The sequence below is a fragment of the Perca flavescens genome, chromosome 1 (genome assembly GCF_004354835.1).
Source record: "Perca flavescens isolate YP-PL-M2 chromosome 1, PFLA_1.0, whole genome shotgun sequence".
Taxonomy (NCBI): domain Eukaryota; kingdom Metazoa; phylum Chordata; class Actinopteri; order Perciformes; family Percidae; genus Perca; species Perca flavescens.
The window spans coordinates 30,633,960-30,655,803 of NC_041331.1; the positions used below are offsets into that span (position 1 = coordinate 30,633,960).

The 21,844-nt window shown below is 37.8% G+C and overlaps 1 protein-coding gene across 1 annotated transcript in view; it reads left to right on the forward strand.

The window, feature by feature from the left end:
- The window catches only part of mdga1 (MAM domain containing glycosylphosphatidylinositol anchor 1), a 189,392-nt gene extending 185,822 nt beyond the window's left edge, over nucleotides 1-3,570 (forward strand). Inside the window, exon 18 of the mRNA XM_028586466.1 lies at nucleotides 1,274-3,570. Coding sequence (XP_028442267.1) covers nucleotides 1,274-1,359 — 86 coding nt within the window. The 3' untranslated portion in view covers nucleotides 1,360-3,570. The remainder of the gene's footprint in view (nucleotides 1-1,273) is intronic.
- Nucleotides 3,571-21,844: the final 18,274 nt, after the last annotated feature.

A 21,844-nucleotide genomic window follows, 5' to 3' on the forward strand; every position in this document is an offset into this window, starting at 1 on the left:
CGCATTGAAAAGAGAGAGAGTGCATTGTATATATGTAAAGGAAGAGATGTTTTTATACACTGCTTCTGTCTAAGTAATATTTCATCCATAGACATGAAATGGATTCATTCAATCCATTTTATTTCTATGATTTTAACCTAAAAGAAAATAGCTACAAATCTTAGGCGATCTCATGTATACACCTGCAGTTTGTTTTATCAGAGTCAAATCACATAAAAGATGTGTGTACTGTATCTTCTAACTGTGCAAAAAACAATTACAACCTGCAGGCAGAAAAAAATAAAATAAAATCCATCATATATTGGTGGTGATGACATCCATTGTAACTTCTGTTTCTCATTAAAATCTTAAAGTTGTCATGGCAAAGTGTAGACTTACAATAATCAATGTCTGTTTCTCTTACATGTTTACTCATCCACCCCCTCATTATTGGTTCTGTCTCTCGCCCCCTCTTTCCCACTCAACTCTTTCTTTCTTCCCTGACAGTTTCTCACTTTTCTCCACGTGAATCATAAAACACAGAGCCATTTTTCTACAACCTTCCTCCCGCTTTCAACAATAGTAACATGGTTTGGTTTTGTTCAATTGATGCTTTGTGTTACAAAAAAAGAAAACTGAACTGAACTTTCTGCAGTAAGCCTCAGGCTTAAAATACTGCCTTAGGCCTAAAAGATAAATATATTAATGTACAGTTATCTACTTAGCCTGTTGTTAATGTAATGTCAAGGTTATTGATAAAAATGCACTTTGCAAGGGACAAAGAAAGAAATTATATGTGATATTTACATCTTGTATTCGACTTATATACAGTGCATTTTGGAAGAGAAAATAAAAGTAATTTTTACTTTGATGACTAGATGTATGTTTTAGAGATGTTTTTATTGTTAGACCATTGGTAAAATCAATAGGAATTAATAACTATGTTAAATGTCTAAATGTGTACATATTTTTCAAATTTGAATGAATTACAATCCAACAACAGACATCTTACTCTGAGCATCAGTGTCAGGGTTCAAAGGTTTAATTGCACATGTAAAATGTTGCATCAGCCAGCGATAAAAAGCCTTAGAAGAATAACTTATAAGTAAAAAATAAATTAATTGATGGCTAAAGTGTAAGAAGCCCTCATGACTGTTCGGCCCATCTGTAATTATAGGAATGTATTACAAAAACACGTATTTGCTATAGAACCTTTTAAAGTCATGACAAAACTGCAAAACCTGTCTGTACGTATTTCATGGATGAATTCATGTTTTTTTGTCTGTTTCCATAGTTCTGATTGGTGGATCACACCCCCTCCCATTGGCCAGCTGGCTGACCTTTGGCCTCTCCTGCTTCATGTTGCTACTCTACAGATGATGAGCACTGCAACACCACCTGTCTGTAGTGACAGACACTGCCCTGACTCACGCTCTTATATTTCTCCCTCTATCCTTCTCCCTGACCTTTCGTCTGCGTACCTGTCTCCCTGTCTCCCTGTCTTTCCTTCTCCACTCAATGTCTTTCTATCCTTTGTGCATCCATTTCATCCTTCTTGCTTAGATACATGATAACACAAAGTCTTTGTCTAGTTTCTATTCTTCTGCATTCTTTGATCATTTCCCCCCAGAACCTTAGTATAACCAACTAACGTGCATACTGTATTTAAGGTGAACATACTTAATGATCTTTGACAGTTGAACTTCACATTCTCTGCTTTGTCACTCTATTTATCTGATTAGATTCACTTTAATCCATGTCAGTGTGTCACTTTGTCACCTTTTCCTCTCCGTCATCAACCTTTTTCATCCATACATGCACCCTCTCATGTATCTCCACTCCCTCGAACCACAATCCTCAACGGCCCCTCCACCCTATTCCCCAGACACACACCAAAGTGTCGGACACTACCAAAGATGACAAAGGACCTGAGGGAATAAAACGAGGGAACAGGGATTCCAGGGACAAAGTGAAAGAGAGAGGGAAAGAAAGTGGAAAAATCTTTCTTTTTCACAAAGACTGTCTCCCTTCAGTCCCGACCGCTAGGACCTTGGGAGCTACTGAAGGACAAAGAGAAAGGCAAAGAAAAAGCAACTGATGAATGAATGAACGAATAAACAAATGAATGCTGAGTAAAGGACGAACCAGAAACAGAGGGAAAAAGAAGTGTGTGCTCCTGATAGCCTCTCTGCTTGCCCTCTGCTTGCCACAAGAGACAAACCTCAGCGCGGATTATACGTGTACATTTATCTCTATATATATTAAATATAACAAAGTTTAAACTTAAACACAACTCGGACAGTGGGGGACTTTACAAAGTGAAATTAAAGAAGCACAACGTTTATACAACCTCTGCTGTTCTTTTGGGTTTTATTCTACTTATGTGATGTTGCAATTTGTCAGACCAATTCAATGTTTTTGATATTTTACTTTTTTGTTTTGTTTTGTTTATGGCGTTATAAAGGTCTGGGGCACTGGGTAATAAAGTATTATATTAATATTTATGAGAAGAACAGAAGATGATTTGTGATCCAGAATCTGAATTGAGCATGATGAGGGAAATGCAAGGATGACCCAAACTGCCTGGATAGAAACCTCAACTGTTCTTTGCACATACTGAACACACACACACAGACACACACACACACACACGTCACTGGACATCATGACTCAGATGTCCGGATTGAGATTGAGAAAAACATGGTGTGGTACGTGAGGGCAGAAAAGAGCCTGGATTGAATTCAGTTGAATACTTCTTTGTCTGCAGGTTATTGAATGTCATGTATGAATTTCCCATACACTTCTTTCACATGAGTGAAAGACAGAGAAGATTGTCAGTATCGGGCGAGTGTGCAGCGTGGATTGCATATCCGATTCTATGTCACTGTTTAATTAACGTTGAATGTCTGTATTGTAAACAGTTATTCATGATCACATAGATAGGATTGTTAAAGTTTAGCAATACTCATATCTATATACAATAGTTTATAATTGCATAAGATGGCAGTTTAGTCTGCAGAAAAACCGTCCCAAACACATCGTAATGGATACTTTTCTCATAATTTGTCAGCTTTAATTTATATGCACTATTCATAAAGTAGCTATTTTAATCATCCAGTGGATATATAGTACGTTTGCTTTTCTGCATCCCGCTTTAACTTAACTCAAGAAAGCTCCACATTCACCCTGCTCCAGTAACCGATCTACTTGTGTATGCTAATCTGTTTCATAATCATGTGCATTACATGTAAATCGTGTAAACATCTTATGTTCTTTTGTCTGTCATGTCACATTGATTTGACCATTGCACTTGTTTTTTGTTAGTTTTTGTTTTCTTTATTGTGGTCGGTACAAATTGTATTACTGGTTTGATAATCATAAATAGTACATAACACACAATAATTTGCCTATTTGACTTGCCCATTCTGGTTTGAGTGGCAATTTCCATGTTAAGCTGGATGTGTAGAATATCAGACGATATCATTGCCAGCCTTCAGCTCACACAAAGCTGTGTAAGGCATGTTGGACAAATCTTTGAAGCTCCACTGACAGAAGTGTATTATAAGAACTTACCTACTGTAAGCAAGCTCCCAATATTCCTGCTTTATCTCTGCCATCATACATTTACTTTGGTATGATGAGTGCTTCTGATGGTAGGTTGTACCTGAATGATACAAACTATTTTAGAAGTAAACTTGACTGACATGCTTTCCTGTAAATGTAGCTTGTTCATTCTGCAATCTCTACAGTGAAGATGATAATATTTCCAACTTTCTTTAATCTCCTCAAAATGCCCCAGCTATTTTCCCAAAACACAGCATAGCAAAAAGTGCTTGTTTTTAGGCAGTCATTGCAACACCTCCATTTCTACCGGCTAAGGGAATTGGCTACATGTGGTATTTATATCAGCTTAAGTTGTACAATATCATGCGCATTATTCAGCACTAAAGCAGCACACTGTGGGTCAGTACTAGCACTAAATACATTTTAGAAATATCATTAAGCATTGTGGTGCATGGCATTTCATCGTGCTAACTGTCAATTCCTTATATTGCCTCATAGTTCAATGGCAGTAGTAACAGGGGAAAGACTACAATTTTCATCATTGCATTTGGACATGGGACAGCCACAAATTAACAGACAGAATACTGTGGAAATCGTAAGATATATTGTCTGTAACGTTTTTGTTTTATTTTCCAACCTTACACACAGACACACTTTGGTTGTGTTATGGCTTTTCATGACGATTTATAGCTCAAGTTTAAAGTTGAAGACATTGCATTATTTCACCCACCTTGAAACAGAATATCAAATCATAACATACACATGTACAAATAATCCAACCCATTTCTAAGCTTTCCCAGTATCATTGTGTTGACTGATGAAGCAAAAAATTAAAATAACTCGTACTGTATCCATCGACTCTGTATTATATAGCAACGTTTGTTTTTAATTTATACAAAAATTAATCAACAAAATTATTCCAAACTGGCACACTACAGTCGGCTGTGAGTCATCATGAACAGTGCTTGATTCCCGTCCAAATGGGAAACCTTGTTTTCAATAGAACATAAACCGTCATTTTTTTTTTTTGTTTAATACAAACCATTTTAATGTTGGTATAGAAATTGCCATTTTACAATAATTAAGTGTGAGTGATTAGTGAGTGTAATCACACCTCTACCAACATTTCATTTTGCTCCTGCCGTATCTAGGACAGATACAATTTGAGGTTTGCTTATATCTTCCATAATAGAATCAGATGCTAAAAGCATCACTCATAATTTAAGTGATATTTATTATTTCAGTAGAAAATAACAGAATTATGTTTAAAAAAGCAATGAATCAAAATCTTTTGTTAATAATAAAAAATATCTGTCCTAGGTGACATGCTTTGGTAGCAAACCAACACATATCTTAAACATGCTGATTGTCATACAGTGCTGTAGCTAAGCACAGTGAGACATGTAGCACAACTGTCAGCATGCAACAAAAATGCAATGCATTTGACTGATATTTTGAGTGGAAGAGGAGGCCGACGGCCCATCAAAACATATTTAATCCTAAAACTGCATAAATAGAACCAAACTCAACTTCAAAGTAATTATTTTTTGTGTCTTTTAACCAGCAAACATAACATGATGGATTGTCCAAAAGTAAAAAAAAAAAAAAAAAAAAAAAAAAAAAACACTTTCACAAGGTACACCCTCTAGATTTAACTTGATGATTTGAAAACCAGTTTTAAGTGATTAAAGACAAACCAAATACAACTAGCTAAATGTTTACCACATGAATTAGTGATGAAAATGAAAATTGCAATTGCAATTCCCAAAAGGTACAGAATTTTTGGATCTTGTTTGAGTCCGCTAAATGTAAGCAACTTGGCCATTTCCACTTGCTGTTAGCAACATGTTCATTCATCTGTTCACTGAGTCCCTGTATAGCTGCATATGTACACATAGAGTACACACATACATAGATAACAACAACTGGAAGAACAAACTGACTGTTAATAATCCACCTTCTGTATACTATCTGGACTGTTTTGACCTGATTGGAATTGACCTGGAACTACTCTGCCTCTGTTCCCTTCTTAACTACAAAAGCTGCCAATACACTGAGCAACTGTGTGGCAATAGATTAAATATTCCTACTGGGAACAGTAATAAAAGGAGGTACATGTTCAAAAGTTAATTTATTTTTTTGTGGGACATAAGATAATGTAAAAAATAAATAAAAATAAAACAGTGTCTGAGTGCTGGGTAATGCTTCCCTGTAATGTTACCTAAAACCTTATGAGGGGATTACAGCCTTGGTTTAGAGACTGGAATGACCTTTCTGAAAAAACGCTGTGACCCTTGCCCTGGTTTCCCAAAAACAGGGTTCAAATGCAAACGTTTCAATATGATGTTGAATTGAGTATGTTCTTCCCAAAAAGTAATTCAAAAATGTTACCTTCTGATCAACGCCTGGTACACACCTTGCAAGTTCACAAGTAACAGAATCCCAGTGCTCCAGTGGACATTTTGACATTTGACTAATACACATGGCAGTGTTTCTGTGCAGTGTTCTGTGGCATCGTTTCACCAAGCAGCTTAAAAGTGATACGCCTTAAAAAACGTATGAATTGTTTTTTTAGAACGCACCTGACTATTGTAACTTACTGTGACAAGCATTGTCTTCACATTAAGTAGGTTTTGGGAAACAGTGCATCGGTCACAGTGATAGTACACATGCTGACTGTCAGGTTTTAAGGCAAACAATGTGAAATGCACCTTTAATGGGAAGAAAAGGGAGAGGGGTATCAAACAGTGCTGGGTGTTGTATATCTCTGTCATGTACTGAAGTATTTTAGAGGAAAAATATATTTGAAATATGACTCTGAAAGGTATAAATAAACATTAATGAAACTAAATGTTTCAGTTATTATTGTTTGTTGCTGCAGATTCTCTTGTATGAAAACAGGAATATACTTTCGGGTAATATGCATATTCCTTCTCTGGTGGGGAGTTAAATGAGAAGATTACTCTCATGTACACTAAATATGAAGCTTCAGCCAGCATCTTAAATTAGCATTAACACTCTGTCCAAAGGCAAAACATCTGCCTACCAGCACAACTAAAGCTCACTAATAAACACATTATTAATCTGTCAAAAAACTAAAGTGTGAAAGCAACAAGTAGCAATTTTACAGAGGGTTATGTGCTGGACCATTTCTTGGCTGGGTCCGGTAACTTCCTATAACCTTGTCATCACCCTGAGGTTGCCAGGCAACCAGCGGAGACTTCAGAAAGTTACTTCTCCCAGCCAAGAAATAGTCTGACACATAAACCCCCACATTTTTCTTTTACACTTCTGTTTTTGTTGATTAGTGACCTCACTGCTAAACTAAGCTACTTGGCTGTTGGTATCAGTCTTTTCATCTAACTCGCAGCAAAGACAGCATATCAGCAAAGAAAGCAGAGAAAAAAGAGTCACTGTAAATGTAGTACAATCAACATTTTCCAGCTATCCTCATGTTCAAAAAGGAAAACCTACTATAACCTGTAATCCTATTGCCACACCGTAAAGACGTCAGATTGAGTCACAGGCTGCAATGGTGCAAGTTCTTTTTAGTCAAAAAGACCATTTCATGGTATAAAACAAAACAATTATTAAATCACTATTACAAAGACTAAATAGCTGAAGGACAAGTGTGACTTACTGCACTGCTGGTAAAGTATTTCAAACAAGTGCTGATACTTATGTCTGAGATGCAGCCTGGTGCGACCTTTGTTACTAGAAAATACATCACAACAGCAGGAGGGAATTACAGAAGTGTTCCAGGTGCCTAAAGATACTAATTTACTACACACACTTTATTATGTGTGATTAATGAACTAACATGTTTGGACTTCTTACCACTATATGCATAACTACACAGAGCACATTACTTTTCCATCAAAGGAGACCAAGAAACTTCACTGATGTTTTGATGTAGAATGTATTATTATATTATATTTTTTCGATGAGGCATTTCTTTAATAGTTTTCTTTTCATGTATTTTGTCTTTACATGACCCTCGTGCTACACGTTCAGAGTGGACGGTGTAGAACAACATACGCAGAAATTAATGAGAATCCTTAGGAATGAATAAATTGCTAAACAAATGTCAGCACTTGCTCGCTAATGACTTTACTGCCAAAGCCGCCAGCTCATGCATGACTAATTTGTGAAATGTGTGTACTGTAAATAGACTCACACAAATGGCTTTCTCCCATCTTACAGCAAAGGATTTCACCACAAAGTCATACCATCACAGCGAAAAAAGTAATCTGATTTAATTTACACTACAAGTGTGTGTGATTATCTTCTCACTTGCATTGACATTATCACTGTCTCTTAATGTGTTTCGCAATTGCTTACTGGTTCTCCCCTTTAATTTTTGTCTTTCCCCCTCAGGCTTTTGTCGTTTATCTTCTGTCACTGTCTTCAATTTCTGTTCTTACAACTAAAATAGATACACGCCAAACATATACAGTAAGTATAACGAACCTGTCTGGTTTTGACCTTCTTGTAACAGGCTGTTCCTGTTTAGCGTGCTTACTTCAGTCTGGAGAACTGGGAAAAGTGATAGGTGTCATATGAGGTTTTCAGCTACTTTTGCTCAAGTCGTTTTGACCAAGTTTTGACCTTCGACTTCTCGCAAGAGAGCTTTCTCCTCTCAGAATAACATGCAAGGTCCAGCTGAGACATGGCTGCTCTCTCTCTCTATCACACACACAGACACAAGCTCCACCCTCGTTTCTTGCTCACTTACATTTATTTTTGATTTTATATCTTTGGTTTTGTTCGGATATGTCTTTATTGTAAGGCATAGCTGAATTGAAAAAAAAAGAAAAACAGGAAGAAAAATAATTAACTGGTGTCTGCTTATGTGCAGACGTGAGAGGCCGGTACTCATACACAGCTCTTTTCCTTTCACTCTTCTCACTTTCTCTCCTCTGTCTCTCTCTCTCAACTGAGGGAAGCAGAGATGTACAGATAGAAGTCTAATTAATGTGTGCTTTCTACTCTGAGCAGCCTCTTAGTGGAGCGTAAGGTGGAGGGGTTTGAGCTGAATGGTTCAGAGCTGCACTGTTCTCATTCATTTGTTGTCTTTGACACTGGGGATGTGGGATTTCTTACAGAGGCCTACAGTTGTCTCACACGTGTACAAGGAAGGGAGAAAGGCTGTTCTGCTGCGCCTGTAGATTCAAAGATTACCCGGGTTCATTACTAATAGGTCCAAGCTTTGCTTCTGAAAAATCCCTATGATGTTTGGATACTTATCCAGAATCAATGAACATCCATATGCATAAAGCAACCCAGCAACTGGCCATACCCAAGTTAAGGTTTGATTCTAACTAAGTTCTTGTCTTCCTTTTTCTGTAAATAACACATATATATACAGAGACTGTCCTCCCAAGAAGAAGAACAGCATCAGTCTCTTCAGCAAGCACCCCAAAACAACACATATTTTTACATCATCCCTGTCTTCAAGAAATTACATTCATATACTGTACAACTAAATTGTAAGAGCAAGGATGAGGAATTAGGAAACGTAACAGTAATGCTGCATGAAGTATTTTCTATCGACATAATGAGGAACTAATTGACGTATCTGGCAAGTCACAAAGTACTGATTGGAACATATTAACATTTTCCTTCACAACGTAATACATTTATTTATTTTTTTGCCAAACTTTCTGATCTTGCATACAATATCCACTCAGAATGACAACAGCATTGTTAAAATGTTAAGGTTATGTTGATGTAACAAAAACACTTTGGCTATGGTTAGGCACAACATGTTCTTAACCATGTGGTTATTATTGTAACAACTAGAAAATGCATTTCCTGCAGAAAATGCTTTTGAATGCTGAAAAGCTAAATTGCTAAAGCTAAACTGGATTGCTGGCATAACTGCGTAAAAAGAAAGGTGAAGTATTGAGAATAGTTGGAAAAGTGGGAATGGTTTAAATTAGTACAAATTTTCATTAAAATGTTCAATAATACCAATAATGTATTAAATAAAAGTAGAATACTTTAAGGTTTTTCTGAAAAGAAAAGTCATAGCATGTCAAAAAAGTCATGTCAAAGTCATAGTATATCGAAAAAAGTGATAAAGTCATAGTATAGTTTGTCGAAAAAAGTAATGGAAAAAGTTATAGTATAGTATATTGAAAAAAGTCATAGTATGGTATGTCGAAAAAAGTCATAGTATATAGTATGTCAATAAGTGATAAAAAAGTAGCTCAACTGGTCGAGCGTGCACCGTGCACCCCATGTACAGAGGCTCAGTCCTCACTGCAGCGGCCGCTGGTTCAATTTCAACTTGCGGCTATTCCTAAAAAGGAAAAAGTCATAGTATAGTATGTCGCAAAAAGTGATAACAATGTCACGATATAGTATGTCGAAAAAAGTCATAGTATAGTTTGTCAAACAAAGTCATAGTATAACGTTGAAAACTCATCAAATAGTCATCGGATTGTATGATGAAAAAGTCATAAAAAGTTATAATATATCGAAAAAAAGTCATAGTTTACAATGTCGAAAAAAATCATAGTATAGAATGTTGAAAAAAGTCATAGTATAGTATTTTGAAAAAAAAGTCATAGTATATAGTATGTCAAAAAGTGATAAAAAAAAGTAGCTCACCTGGTAGAGCGTGTACCGTGCACCCCATGTAAAGAGGCTCAGTCCAGTGCAGCAGCGGCTGCCGGTTCAATTTCAACTTGCGGCTATCCTATTGAATAAAGGCCTAAAATGCCAAATTCCTAAAAAGGAAAAAATAATAGTATAGTATATCAAAAAAAGTGATGAAGTAATTGTATAATATGTCGAAAAAAAAAAAATAATATATATATATATATATATATATATATATATATATATATATATATGATGAAAAAAGTGATAACAAATTCTTAGTATAGTATGTCAAAAAAAGTCATGGTATAGTATGTCAATAAAGTGATAACAAAGTCATTGTATAGTATGTCAAAAAAAGTCATTGTATAGTATGTTGAAAAAAGCCATTAAAAAGTTACAGTATAGTAATGTTGTGACAAATGTGAAAAAAGTGATACAAAGGTGATAGTATAGTATGTCAAAAAAATTATAACAAAGTCATAGCATAGTATATCTAAAAAAAAGTAATTGTATGTATATATATACAGTATATACATATACAGTATATACATATACAGTATATACATATACAGTATATACATATACAGTATATATATATATATATATATATATATATATATATATATATATATGTTGAAGGGCTGAAGCCTCTGCCGTGAAAGAGGCAAAGCAGCGGGTGTGGGAGAAGTTTGGAGAAGACATGGAGAAGGACTTTCGGTCGGCACCAAGGTGCTTCTGGAAAACTGTTCGCCACCTCAGGAGGGGGAAGCGGGGAACCATCCAAGCTGTGTACAGTAAGGATGGGACACTGTTGACCTCAACTGAGAAGGTAATAGGGCGGTGAAAGGAGCACTTTGAGGAACTCCTGAATCCGACTAATACGCCCTCTATGTTAGAGGCAGAGCTGGAGGATAACGGGGGATTGTCGTCAATTTCCCAGGCGGAAGTCACTGATGTAGTCAAACAACTCCACAGTGGCAAAGCCCCGGGGATTGATGAGATCCGTCCAGAAATGCTCAAGGCTCTGGGTGTGGAGGGGCTGTCCTGGTTGACACGCCTCTTCAACATTGCGTGGAAGTCTGGGACGGTGCCAAAGGAGTGGCAGACTGGGGTGGTGGTTCCCCTTTTTAAAAAGGGGGACCAGAGGGTGTGTGCCAATTACAGGGTATCACACTTCTCAGCCTCCCTGGTAAAGTCTACTCCAAGGTGCTGGAAAGGAGGGTTCGGGCGATAGTCGAACCTCGGGTTGAGGAGGAACAATGCGGATTCCGTCCTGGTCGTGGAACAACGGACCAACTCTTCACTCTCGCAAGGATCCTGGAGGGAGCCTGGGAGTATGCCCAAACGGTCTACATGTGTTTTGTGGATTTGGAGAAGGCGTATGACCGGGTCCCCCGGGAGATACTGTGGGAGGTGCTGCGGGAGTATGGGGTGAGGGGGTCTCTACTCAGGGCCATCCAATCTCTGTACGACCAAAGTGAGAGCTGTGTCCGGGTTCTCGGCAGTAAGTTGGACTCGTTTCAGGTGAGGGTTGGCCTCCGCCAGGGCTGCGCTTTGTCACCAATCCTGTTTGTAATATTTATGGACAGGATATCAAGGCGTAGTCGGGGTGGGGAGGGGTTGCAGTTTGGTGGGCTGGGGATCTCATCGCTGCTCTTTGCAGATGATGTGGTCCTGATGGCATCATCGGCCTGTGACCTTCAGCACTCACTGGATCGGTTCGCAACTGATTGTGAAGCGGTTGGGATGAGGATTAGCACCTCTAAATCGGAGGCCATGGTTCTCAGCAGGAAACCGATGGAATGCCTTCTCCAGGTAGGGAATGAGTCCTTACCCCAAGTGAAGGAGTTCAAGTACCTTGGGGTTTTGTTCGCGAGTGAGGGGACAATGGAGAGAGGGAGATTGGTCGGAGAATCGGCGCAGCGGGTGCGGTATTACATTCAATTTATCGCACCTTCTGGCTCAGAGAGCTGAGACAGAAGGCAAAGCTCTCGATCTACCGGTCAGTTTTCGTTCCTACCCTCACCTATGGTCATGAAGGCTGGGTCATGACCGAAAGAACGAGATCCAGGGTACAAGCGGCCGAAATGGGTTTCCTCAGGAGGGTGGCTGGCATCTCCCTTAGAGATAGGGTGAGAAGCTCAGTCATCCGTGATGAGCTCGGAGTAGAGCCGCTGCTCCTTTGCGTCGAAAGGAGCCAGTTGAGGTGGTTCGGGCATCTCCCTAGGGAGGTGTTCCAGGCACGTCCAGCTGGGAGGAGGCCTCGGGGAAGACCCAGGACTAGGTGGAGGGATTATATCTCCAACCTGGCCTGGGAACACCTCGGGATCCCCCAGTCGGAGCTGGTTAATGTTGCTCGGGAAAGGGAAGTTTGGGGTCCCCTGCTGGAGCTGCTCCCCCCGCGACCCGACACCGGATAAGCGGACGAAGATGGATGGATGGATATATGTTGAAAAAAAATGATAACAAATTCTTAGTATAGTAGACAAAAAAGTGACAAAAAAGACATAGTATAGCATGTCGAAAAAAGTCATGGTATAGTATGTCAAAAAAGTGATAACAAAGTCATTGTATAGTATGTCAAAAAAAGTAATTGTATAGTATGTCAAAAAAAGTAATTGTATAGTATGTTGAAAAAAGCCATTCAAAAGTTACAGTATAGTAATGTTGTGACAAATGTGAAAAAAAGTGATACAAAAGTGATAACATAGTATGTCAAAAAAAGTGATAAAAAAGTCATAGTAGAGTATGTCAAAAAAAGTAATGATATAGTTTGTCAAAAAAGTGATAAAGTCATGGTATAGTATGTCAAAAAAGGCATAGTATAGCATGTTGAAAAAAGTGATAAAAAAAAGTCATAGTATGTATGTCGAAAAAGTTATAATATAGTATGTCATGTATGTCACATGGCCTGGACAGGGTATTGAACCTTGGTAATTGTCTACAGTGACTACTTACTGTGCCACCAAAGAATTGAATTGAAAACAGTCTAAGCAAAGTATGTTGATAAAAGTCATTAAAAGTCATAGTATGCTGTGCTGACAAAAGTGATAAAAAAGGCAAAGTATAGTATGTGAAAAAAGTCATACTATAGAATGTTAAAAAAAATCATAGTATAGTATATTGAAAAGAGTCATAGTATAGTATGTCGATAAAAATCTAAGTATGGTATGTCAAAAAAAGTGATAACAAAGTCATGGTATAGTATATCAAAAAAAGTCATAGTATAGAATGTTGAAAAAAGTCATATTATAGTATATCAAAAAAAGTCATAGTATATAGTATGTCAAAAAATGATCAGAAAGTAGCTGACCTGGTAGAGCATGCACCCCATGTGCAGAGGCTCAGTCCTTGCTGCAGTGGCTGCCGGTATGGCATGTCGAAAAAAGTGATTAAAAAGTCATAGTATGTATGTCGAAAAAAGTCATAGTATAGCATGTCGAAAAAAACGTCATGAAAAGGGCCAGCCTGGACTGGGTATCGAATCTGGGTCTGAGTCTGCAGTGACTACTTGCTGGTTGCCTTCATTAGGGCTATAGTGCGTAGTTTCTGTCTTCCCCATGAAGATTTCAACGTAATGACAACCAAACTGTCGGCACATCCACATGATAGAAGCCTTCGGTGATCTTTGGTGATCATGCAAAGAGAGATGATCTCATCCTGCCAAAGGGTCATCGGATCAGAAAACTTTCATCTGTTGTTGGACAAACTAACTATCTCTATCTTATCATTTCATTTGGCAGACTTGTTGTATTTGCTTGTCATATCGGACCTTTACAAAGAAAATATATTTGCCATATATTCTCTCCTTGCTCTATGTATTTTATTTAGGGCTGTCAGCATTAATGCGTAATCGCGTCGCAATTAAGGGCCGAGCATAACGCGTTAATTTTTTTTAAGGCCATGGTCAAAATTAAAGATTTAATAATAATGTAATAACTATAACAATAACTTATTTCACCAGTAAATTGCTGTTGAATGACAAAAACAACAGTTCCTGACTTCTTTTTTTCTTTTTTCTTCTTTTGTTTACAGTAAATAAATAATAAACAAATACAAATCTTAAAGTCAAATTCATAAAGTAACTTTCTTTGCATTGATTTGATTCCCAATCAAGATACACTAGTATGAATTGCTTTCAATTGTTAATATATACGTAAAAACAGTTCTGAAATGCAAAATAACAGAATTTTAATCATGTGAGAAAATAAGCGATTAATCGCGATTAACTATAGAAATTCAGCGATTAATCGCGATTAAAATAAATAATAGTTTGACAGCCCTAATTTTATTATTTTAAGAATCTTGATGATTTTTTTTTTGTGGCTGCACAGTACATTAATGGAATTATGTATCTTTCTTGTGCATCGTCTCCTACATCCTTACACCCATATTTAGTATTGTAGAAATATATGGGGTCAGTTCCAATCTAGAAAAAAGGTTGACTGCTTAATATGAGTTTGGAAACATGGGGCCACAAGTGTGATTTAAAACAGAGGGAAGAGTGTGATTACAAAAACCATAAGTGTGGTTTAAAACAGAGGCAAGAGTGTGATTATAAAAATCATAATACCAAGTGCTCACATGTCAAGCACAGCATTTCAGGTCTTTACTTCCTTCCTTCCTCCCTTACTTACTTACCTCCATCATTTCTTTCCTCCAGAGAAAGCCAAGGCATCTCATGGATGAGAGCTTTGTGTTAAACACACACCTTAACATGTGCATTGCTCTCAAAGGAGTGACAAACTTAGCAAAAATGGTTCTGTTATGCTTGAAGATGAATTCCATTTGTTTGATATTCAGCCACTTGAGATCTTATGTGCTTTATCCTAGACGCACTGAGGATAGAGGGAAAGAAAAATACTACATCCTTACAACTGTCCTCTTTACATTATTCATCAAACCCTGCTCTTCTGTGGCTTCTTTAAATGTCTCCTCCGTAGCAGAAATCTGAAGGTAAAATGTTGAATTGTTCTGATAAATGTTTCAGGGTCTCATGAGAACGATTTAGTATTAACAAATGACCTGCATATCCAACAAAGGTCACTTCTTCCACTTCTTTCTTTCACACATCAGTTTTCTGAGTGTTTGATTGCTTATGGTATTCTAAAACTACTGAAGGTAAGATCAGAATTCAAATAAGATTCCCCTCATATTCTGCCCATAAATCCCATCATATAAATGGAAAAAGAAAAATCTGGATATCACCATGGAAACACACACCAGATAGACTACAGTACACATAATAAGCAGTACAGACATCATCTCAATGTCAGTCCAACAAATTAAGTGTTTTGGTGTACCTTCAAAAGTAGTTTTAATCTTGCAAGATAAAACTCAGATTGGACAGATAGTCTGGCTAGCTGTCTGTAGAGATCTGAGGAGCCGTTAACCACAGTCTTCATAAATTGACTAGAGTTTAGAATGCCAACACAAAAAAGCGGAAGGTGACGGACATCCGGATGAAAATTAGGGACATCCGACGGAATTTCCAATGGCACCTGAAAAATCCCGGAAATGAAAGGTCGTCTTAACGAAACTAACAGGATTATGACTCCTCTGCAGAGCAGCAGTTGTGTTGAGGTCTACAAGCTTTCATGATTATTATTCCAAATTAAAATACAAACTTTCAACAAAAAAGAAAAACTCTAACTAAAAGTCATTTTATGAATATCATTTTTTTTTAAAAGAGTTTTAAAAGAGGTTTTCCTTGGGGACCGAGAGCAACAGTTTTTCAGATCTCAGAGCACAAGCAGGGGTGTAAGGGGTAAAAAGGTTGTTAGATGTACTGTATGTACATATATATGTATGCATTGCATGTATCTATGTAATTATTTATGTAGGCTATGCATGTTTATTATTTGCACCTTATTTATGGTTGGAAAAGGTGGGTTCTTTGTGCAAGTGTATGACCTTAGAGTGATTAAGAGACAAATTAGAGAGAGTATGGGATGTTCTAAGAGCAGTTACAGCGAGTCAAACAGAGGGTATGTTATTCAGTGTAGAGTGGATGTGAGATACTCCTTGAAAAGATGAGAGTTTGGCTTCAGTTCAAGACAAGAAGTGGGTGTTCTGTTTTCACTGCACTGGGAAGTTCATTCATGAGTCAGTGGGGTGAAGATCTCCTGACCTACCTGAGAAGAAAAATGTTTATTGGCAGGATTGATCATGATGATTTTGTTGATGAACATTAACAGCTGTCTCAACTGTTGCACACTATATGTTGATCTATATTTGTAAAAGCTGCAAACATTCTAGTTGACTAAAAACTCCTGACTGACCTCAGAAAGCTTCAGAATCACCCACTGATTTCTACAAATTAGACATAGGATCATGGTCACATTGGTCCCAATATGAGTTCAAATATTAAACAGAAGTGATATAATCTTGGTTATCCAACATGTCTGATCCTTGATTAGTAGGAAGAAGATTAAAATCATGCTAAACCCATCACACAAGATTTTTTGGATTGGATAATTTGCATGTCATTGTGCAAGTCAGGGCCCGCCCCCCAGGTCGAGAACTACACAAGTGTATGTATCAACATCTCTGAAGTATGCGAAATATTGGACACTGCAACGATTTTATTTAGGCCACAGAGCAATATTCCAAAAAGGTGTAATACATGAATAGTATGGATTTTTTGTATTATTATTACATTGTGTGATCAATATGCCAGGGTAAATGCACAGGGGTGCAAATAGCATACATTGATATTTGTACCAGACGGGGTATTAATAGAACACATTGCTGTATGCACTGGGGTACAAATAGCATTCACTTCTAATTGCACCAGGGTACCTCATAGCCTCACCCAAATAAAAATCTGCCTGCCTCTATGGGAATTTAACATAGGCGTGTATTTACTTACTACTACTTTAAAGCAACACTATGTAACTTTTCCTGCTTTGATCCCCCTATAGGTTGGAAGCAGAATTGTGCCTTACATTACATTGTCCAGTTCATCGAACTACAAATCCGAGACGACCCGATCTGGAAAACTTGCACAATATAATGTAATGGACAATTCCGCTTCCAACCTGTAGGGGGACCGAAACAGGAAAAGTTACATAGTGTTGCTTTAACAAAGAGCATTTATTTGTTTGCAAAACATTATTCATTCACAAAGAAAATTGGTGTCCTTAAAGGTTGGCTTTGTCCTCCTTTTTAATTAAAGCATTAAGATCAATTTTCAAAAGATTTTTTTATTCCTTTTTTTATTCAACTTTAGCATGGGCGTGTCCACTTATGTTGAGCACTGTACATGTATACCCCTCTCGGGACTAATCGCAATAACTTTAGTGATATCTTAACTTTTCATTTAGTGCCAACATTAGGTCAAAATGTAATATTTTTTATGTGGCCATAAATACTGAAACAACTAATATGATTCCCATCAACTTTACTGTAGGCTACTTTGTGTTTAGTGTTACTTAGCAAATGTTAGCATGCAACACTGAGATGGTAAATATACCTGCTAAACATCAAACATTAGCATTGTTATGTTACCATGCTAATGTTAGCATTTAGCTCAGCACTGCTGTGCCTACAGCCTCACAGAGCTGTTAGCGTGGCTGTAGACTCTTAGTCTTATTGTGTGATAATTCTTCTTGTTCCACAAGTCCATGTTAAGCTTAATTCTGTACGTCAGTCGTTGCCATGTGACAGATGGGAAAGGAGGTAGGTGGAACAACAAAAGAGGGTTAGGTAATCAGCACAATTTATTTGAGATTGGAAAATACCAAGGAGTATGACCTGTCCTCATGAATACTGATGCTCCTTGGCATCTAGCTGGAATTAAAGTGACTCACATTGCTGTAATAATCACAGCTATCGATTGGTCTGTGGGGCATAGGCAAGGTCAAGCAGGAACACTCTGACTAAGAACAACAGAGGCAAAAGCGGGTGCAGTACAGGAAGCAGGTTTAATCATATTTGGATTAACAAGACAATACCAATCCTTTTTACAATTAGATCAGTGTTGTCCCAGGTTAATCTGGAATGAATAAGATCTTGACATTTTAAATACAGTAACCTACATCCCAGTGCTACAGTCTGTGTGTTTCAGACCTCTTAAAACTCATAAAAATCACCAGATTTGTGAAAGTCATAAACCCTGTTCTGCTGGTAATTTATATTTTGTAATCTATTGCAGCTTTTGCACTTGTGTTGTTGCAGCCACACTGTCCATCCACTCTCAGCAACTGGCAGTCAATGGAAGATGCAAGACAAGCCTATTTTTGATTTACTAAACACTATACCTCTGCATTATTTTATAAGAACATAAGGATAAAGTCTTTATTCACATAGTAGCCATCTCCCAGAGTCAAAGAAGCATTCTGAATCGCTCTGAAATAATTGGAGAAGTTGTGTGTTACTGTTGTAAAAATTATGATAATTAATATTATTCAAAATTAAAAAGTATGTGTGTGTGTGTGTGTGTGTGTGTGTGTGTGTGTGTGTGTGTGTGTGTGTGTGTGTGTGTAAGAGGATGGGGCGAGCCAGAGACAGCCAGAGGTTGGTGTGAGAAGCTGTGGAGCACATCCATTTCCAGAGGTGCCTTTATTGGTTCAGCCTTTCACAAAACTACATTTCTTCTGTTGAATAAAGCCTTTGAAAACTAGGACAGGCACTGAATGGTACATTCATCCAGAAATGTGTATCTACCTAAATGCTCCATGTTTTACTCTGCTTTTATCACTGTCTGTAGCCACTTTAGACACGAGAGAATATCAAAAGATGTTAACCAGGTTAAAATGGAATAAGACAGGTGTAACATACAACATCCAAGAATTAAAGTTACAGTGCAGCGTAAGAGATGAATCGTCATTTGAATAAAAGGTAGTGTCAAAAAGAAACGTATTCAGCCTTGATTTAAAGGAACTGAGAGTGGCAAGCGGACTTGCAGTTTTCTGGGAGTTTGTTACAGATACACTACCGGTCAAAAGTTTTAGAACACCCCAATTTTTCCAGGTTTTTATTGAAATTCATGCAGTTCAATGTCTTATTGTACTCTGAAATGAAAGAATAGAACAAATGAACAATTTAAGTTACAAAAGAAATCATGGAATCAATTTATAAACCAAAATGTATTCAACATTTTTTACTCATCAAAGTAGCCCCCTTTGGCAGATATAACAGCTGAACACACTCGTGGCATTCTTTCTACAATAGAAATCAAATATTCTTCAGAAAGTTCTTTCCAACTCTGTTGCAGAAGTTCCCATAAATGTGTGGCACTTGTAGGTTGCTTTGCTTTCACCTTTCTGTCCAGTTCATCCCAAACCAGCTCAATGGGGTTTAAGTCTGGTGACTGTGCTGGCCACTCCATGTTTTTAAGCTTACCATCTTGTTTTTCTTTTGGTAGTTCTGGCATAGCTTGGACTTATGTTTTGGGTTATTATCTTGCTGTAGGATGAACCCCTGACCAACTAGGCTCATACCAGAGGGTACTGCATGGCACTGCAAAATGCTGTGGTAGCCGTTTTGGTTCAGGGTGCCTTTCACTCTGTACAAATCACTGACCCTGGATCCAGCAAAACAGCCCCAGACCATCATGCTTCCTCCTCCATGTTTGACAGTTGATGTCACACACTGAGGAACCATCCTTTCGCCTACTCAATGGCGTACAAAAATCCTGCGCGATGAACCGAACACCGTCTTCCAGTCTTCAGTAGTCCATTGTCAGTGTTTCTTGGCCCAGGCAAGCCTCTTTTTCTTATTCTGACGTCTTAGCAATGGCTTTCTTGCTGCAACTCGACCTATCAAACCTGCAACTCGAAGTCTTCTCTTTACAGTTGAAACTGAGACTTGCTTATTACGACCACTATTAAGCTGTGCTTGAAGCTGTTGTCCTGTGAGCCGCCTATCACGCAAGCCGTTGACTCTCAGAAACTTGTCTTCTGATTCTGTTGTGTCTTTGGGTCTGCCAGACCTCTTCCTGTCAGAGTTTCCCCCAGTTTCTAAGTGCCTTTTGATGGTGAAGAATACTGCACTCACTGACACCTTGACTTTCTTCGCAATTTCTCTGTAGGAAAGACCAACATTCTTAAGTGTTATGATGGTCTGGCTCTCTTCCATTGTTAATTGCCTTTTTCCCACCATTTTTATAGCAACACACTACTTTCTGCAGTACAATACTGTTCAAATAATGCTCGCGAGGGTATGGTACCACAGTGTGTTCCAACAATAGTTTTATACAAACAGAGGGGAGTAATCCAGACAAGTTGGAACACCTGTGGGAATTGGTAGCACCAACTTTCAAAGCTTGATCAACCTCCATTGCTGCAGAACAGCTTTACATTGTTAACCCATTTCTTGTTCCCCGAAAAAGGCCTTTTTGTAAAATACTGAAATGTACATTATTTTTCAGTTTTGGGTAACCTTACTTTTTTTTTAACCTCAGGCAGTTCACCACTTACCTTTGTACCATTTCAAGCTATTCATTGGACTTGAACTGCTAAAATTTCAATAAAAAACAAAAACAATTGGGGTGTTCTAAAACTTTTGACCAGTATTGTATGTGGTGCATAAAAACGGAAAACTGCTTCTCCATGTTTAGTTCTGACTCTGGGGATAGAAAGCAGACCTGTCCCAGACGACCTGAGAGGTCTAGGTGGTTGATAATGTAACAGCAAATCAGAAATGTATTTGTGCCCTAAACCATTCAGCGCTTTATAAACCAAAAGTATTTTTAAATTAATTCTTTTAGAGACAGGGAGCCAGTGTAAAGACCTCAGAACTAGAGTGATATGATCCACTTTCTTAGTCTTAGTGAGGACTCGAGCAGCAGCGTTTTGATCGGCTGCAGCTGTCTAATTGATTTTTTAGGGAGACCTGTAATGACACGGTTACATTAGTCGATACTACTGAAGATAAAAGCATGGACAAGTTTTTTTCCACATCCTGCTGGGACATAATTACTTTAACCTTGATATCATTTTATAAGGTGATAGTAGGCTGACTTTGTAATTGTCTAAATGTGGCTGTTGAAAGTCCGGTCTGAGTCCATGACTATACCAAGATTTCTGGCTTTGTCTGTGTTTTTTAACATTGCTGATTGAGAGCTGAGCGCTGACTTTTATTTATTACTCCTTGGCTCATAAAACAACTAGCTCATTTTGTCTTTGTTTAGTTGAAGAAAGTTCTGGTTCATAACTTGTAGTGACAAACCCACAGAAAATGATCAACTGACACTGCAGTTTCCCTCAGCTTAACAGTGCTTTTGTACCATCTTTCAGCTCATTGTTTTGGGTCTTAAGGCCCCAGTTTGGCTAATGGTCCAGCAGCAAAGATACCCAGTGGTTCTGTATTTACACTTATTGCTTCATTCAGTCTTTTCAGGCAAAAGGTCAAGGCAGCAGTAATCAACCAGTCAGTCAATATGTTTGGCTGGTATCAAAGGCTTGCCTTCCACTGGCACACATCAACGGCAGGTGGAAGTGGTAGGGCACTGTGAGTGACAAACAGTAAAGTTATTTCATATATATATATATATATATATATATCCTTGTAAAAAAAAGTTTATATAGATACTCTTAGCTAACATGGCTAATGTTAGCCTAGCCACCGTAGTGGCTTATGCCACCAGATTGTGCCTATGCCACTAACCGTTTACTCATTAAAAGTAATGTTAGCCTATATATGGTGAATCATAAATAATAATGCCATATATAATTATGCTATACTTACA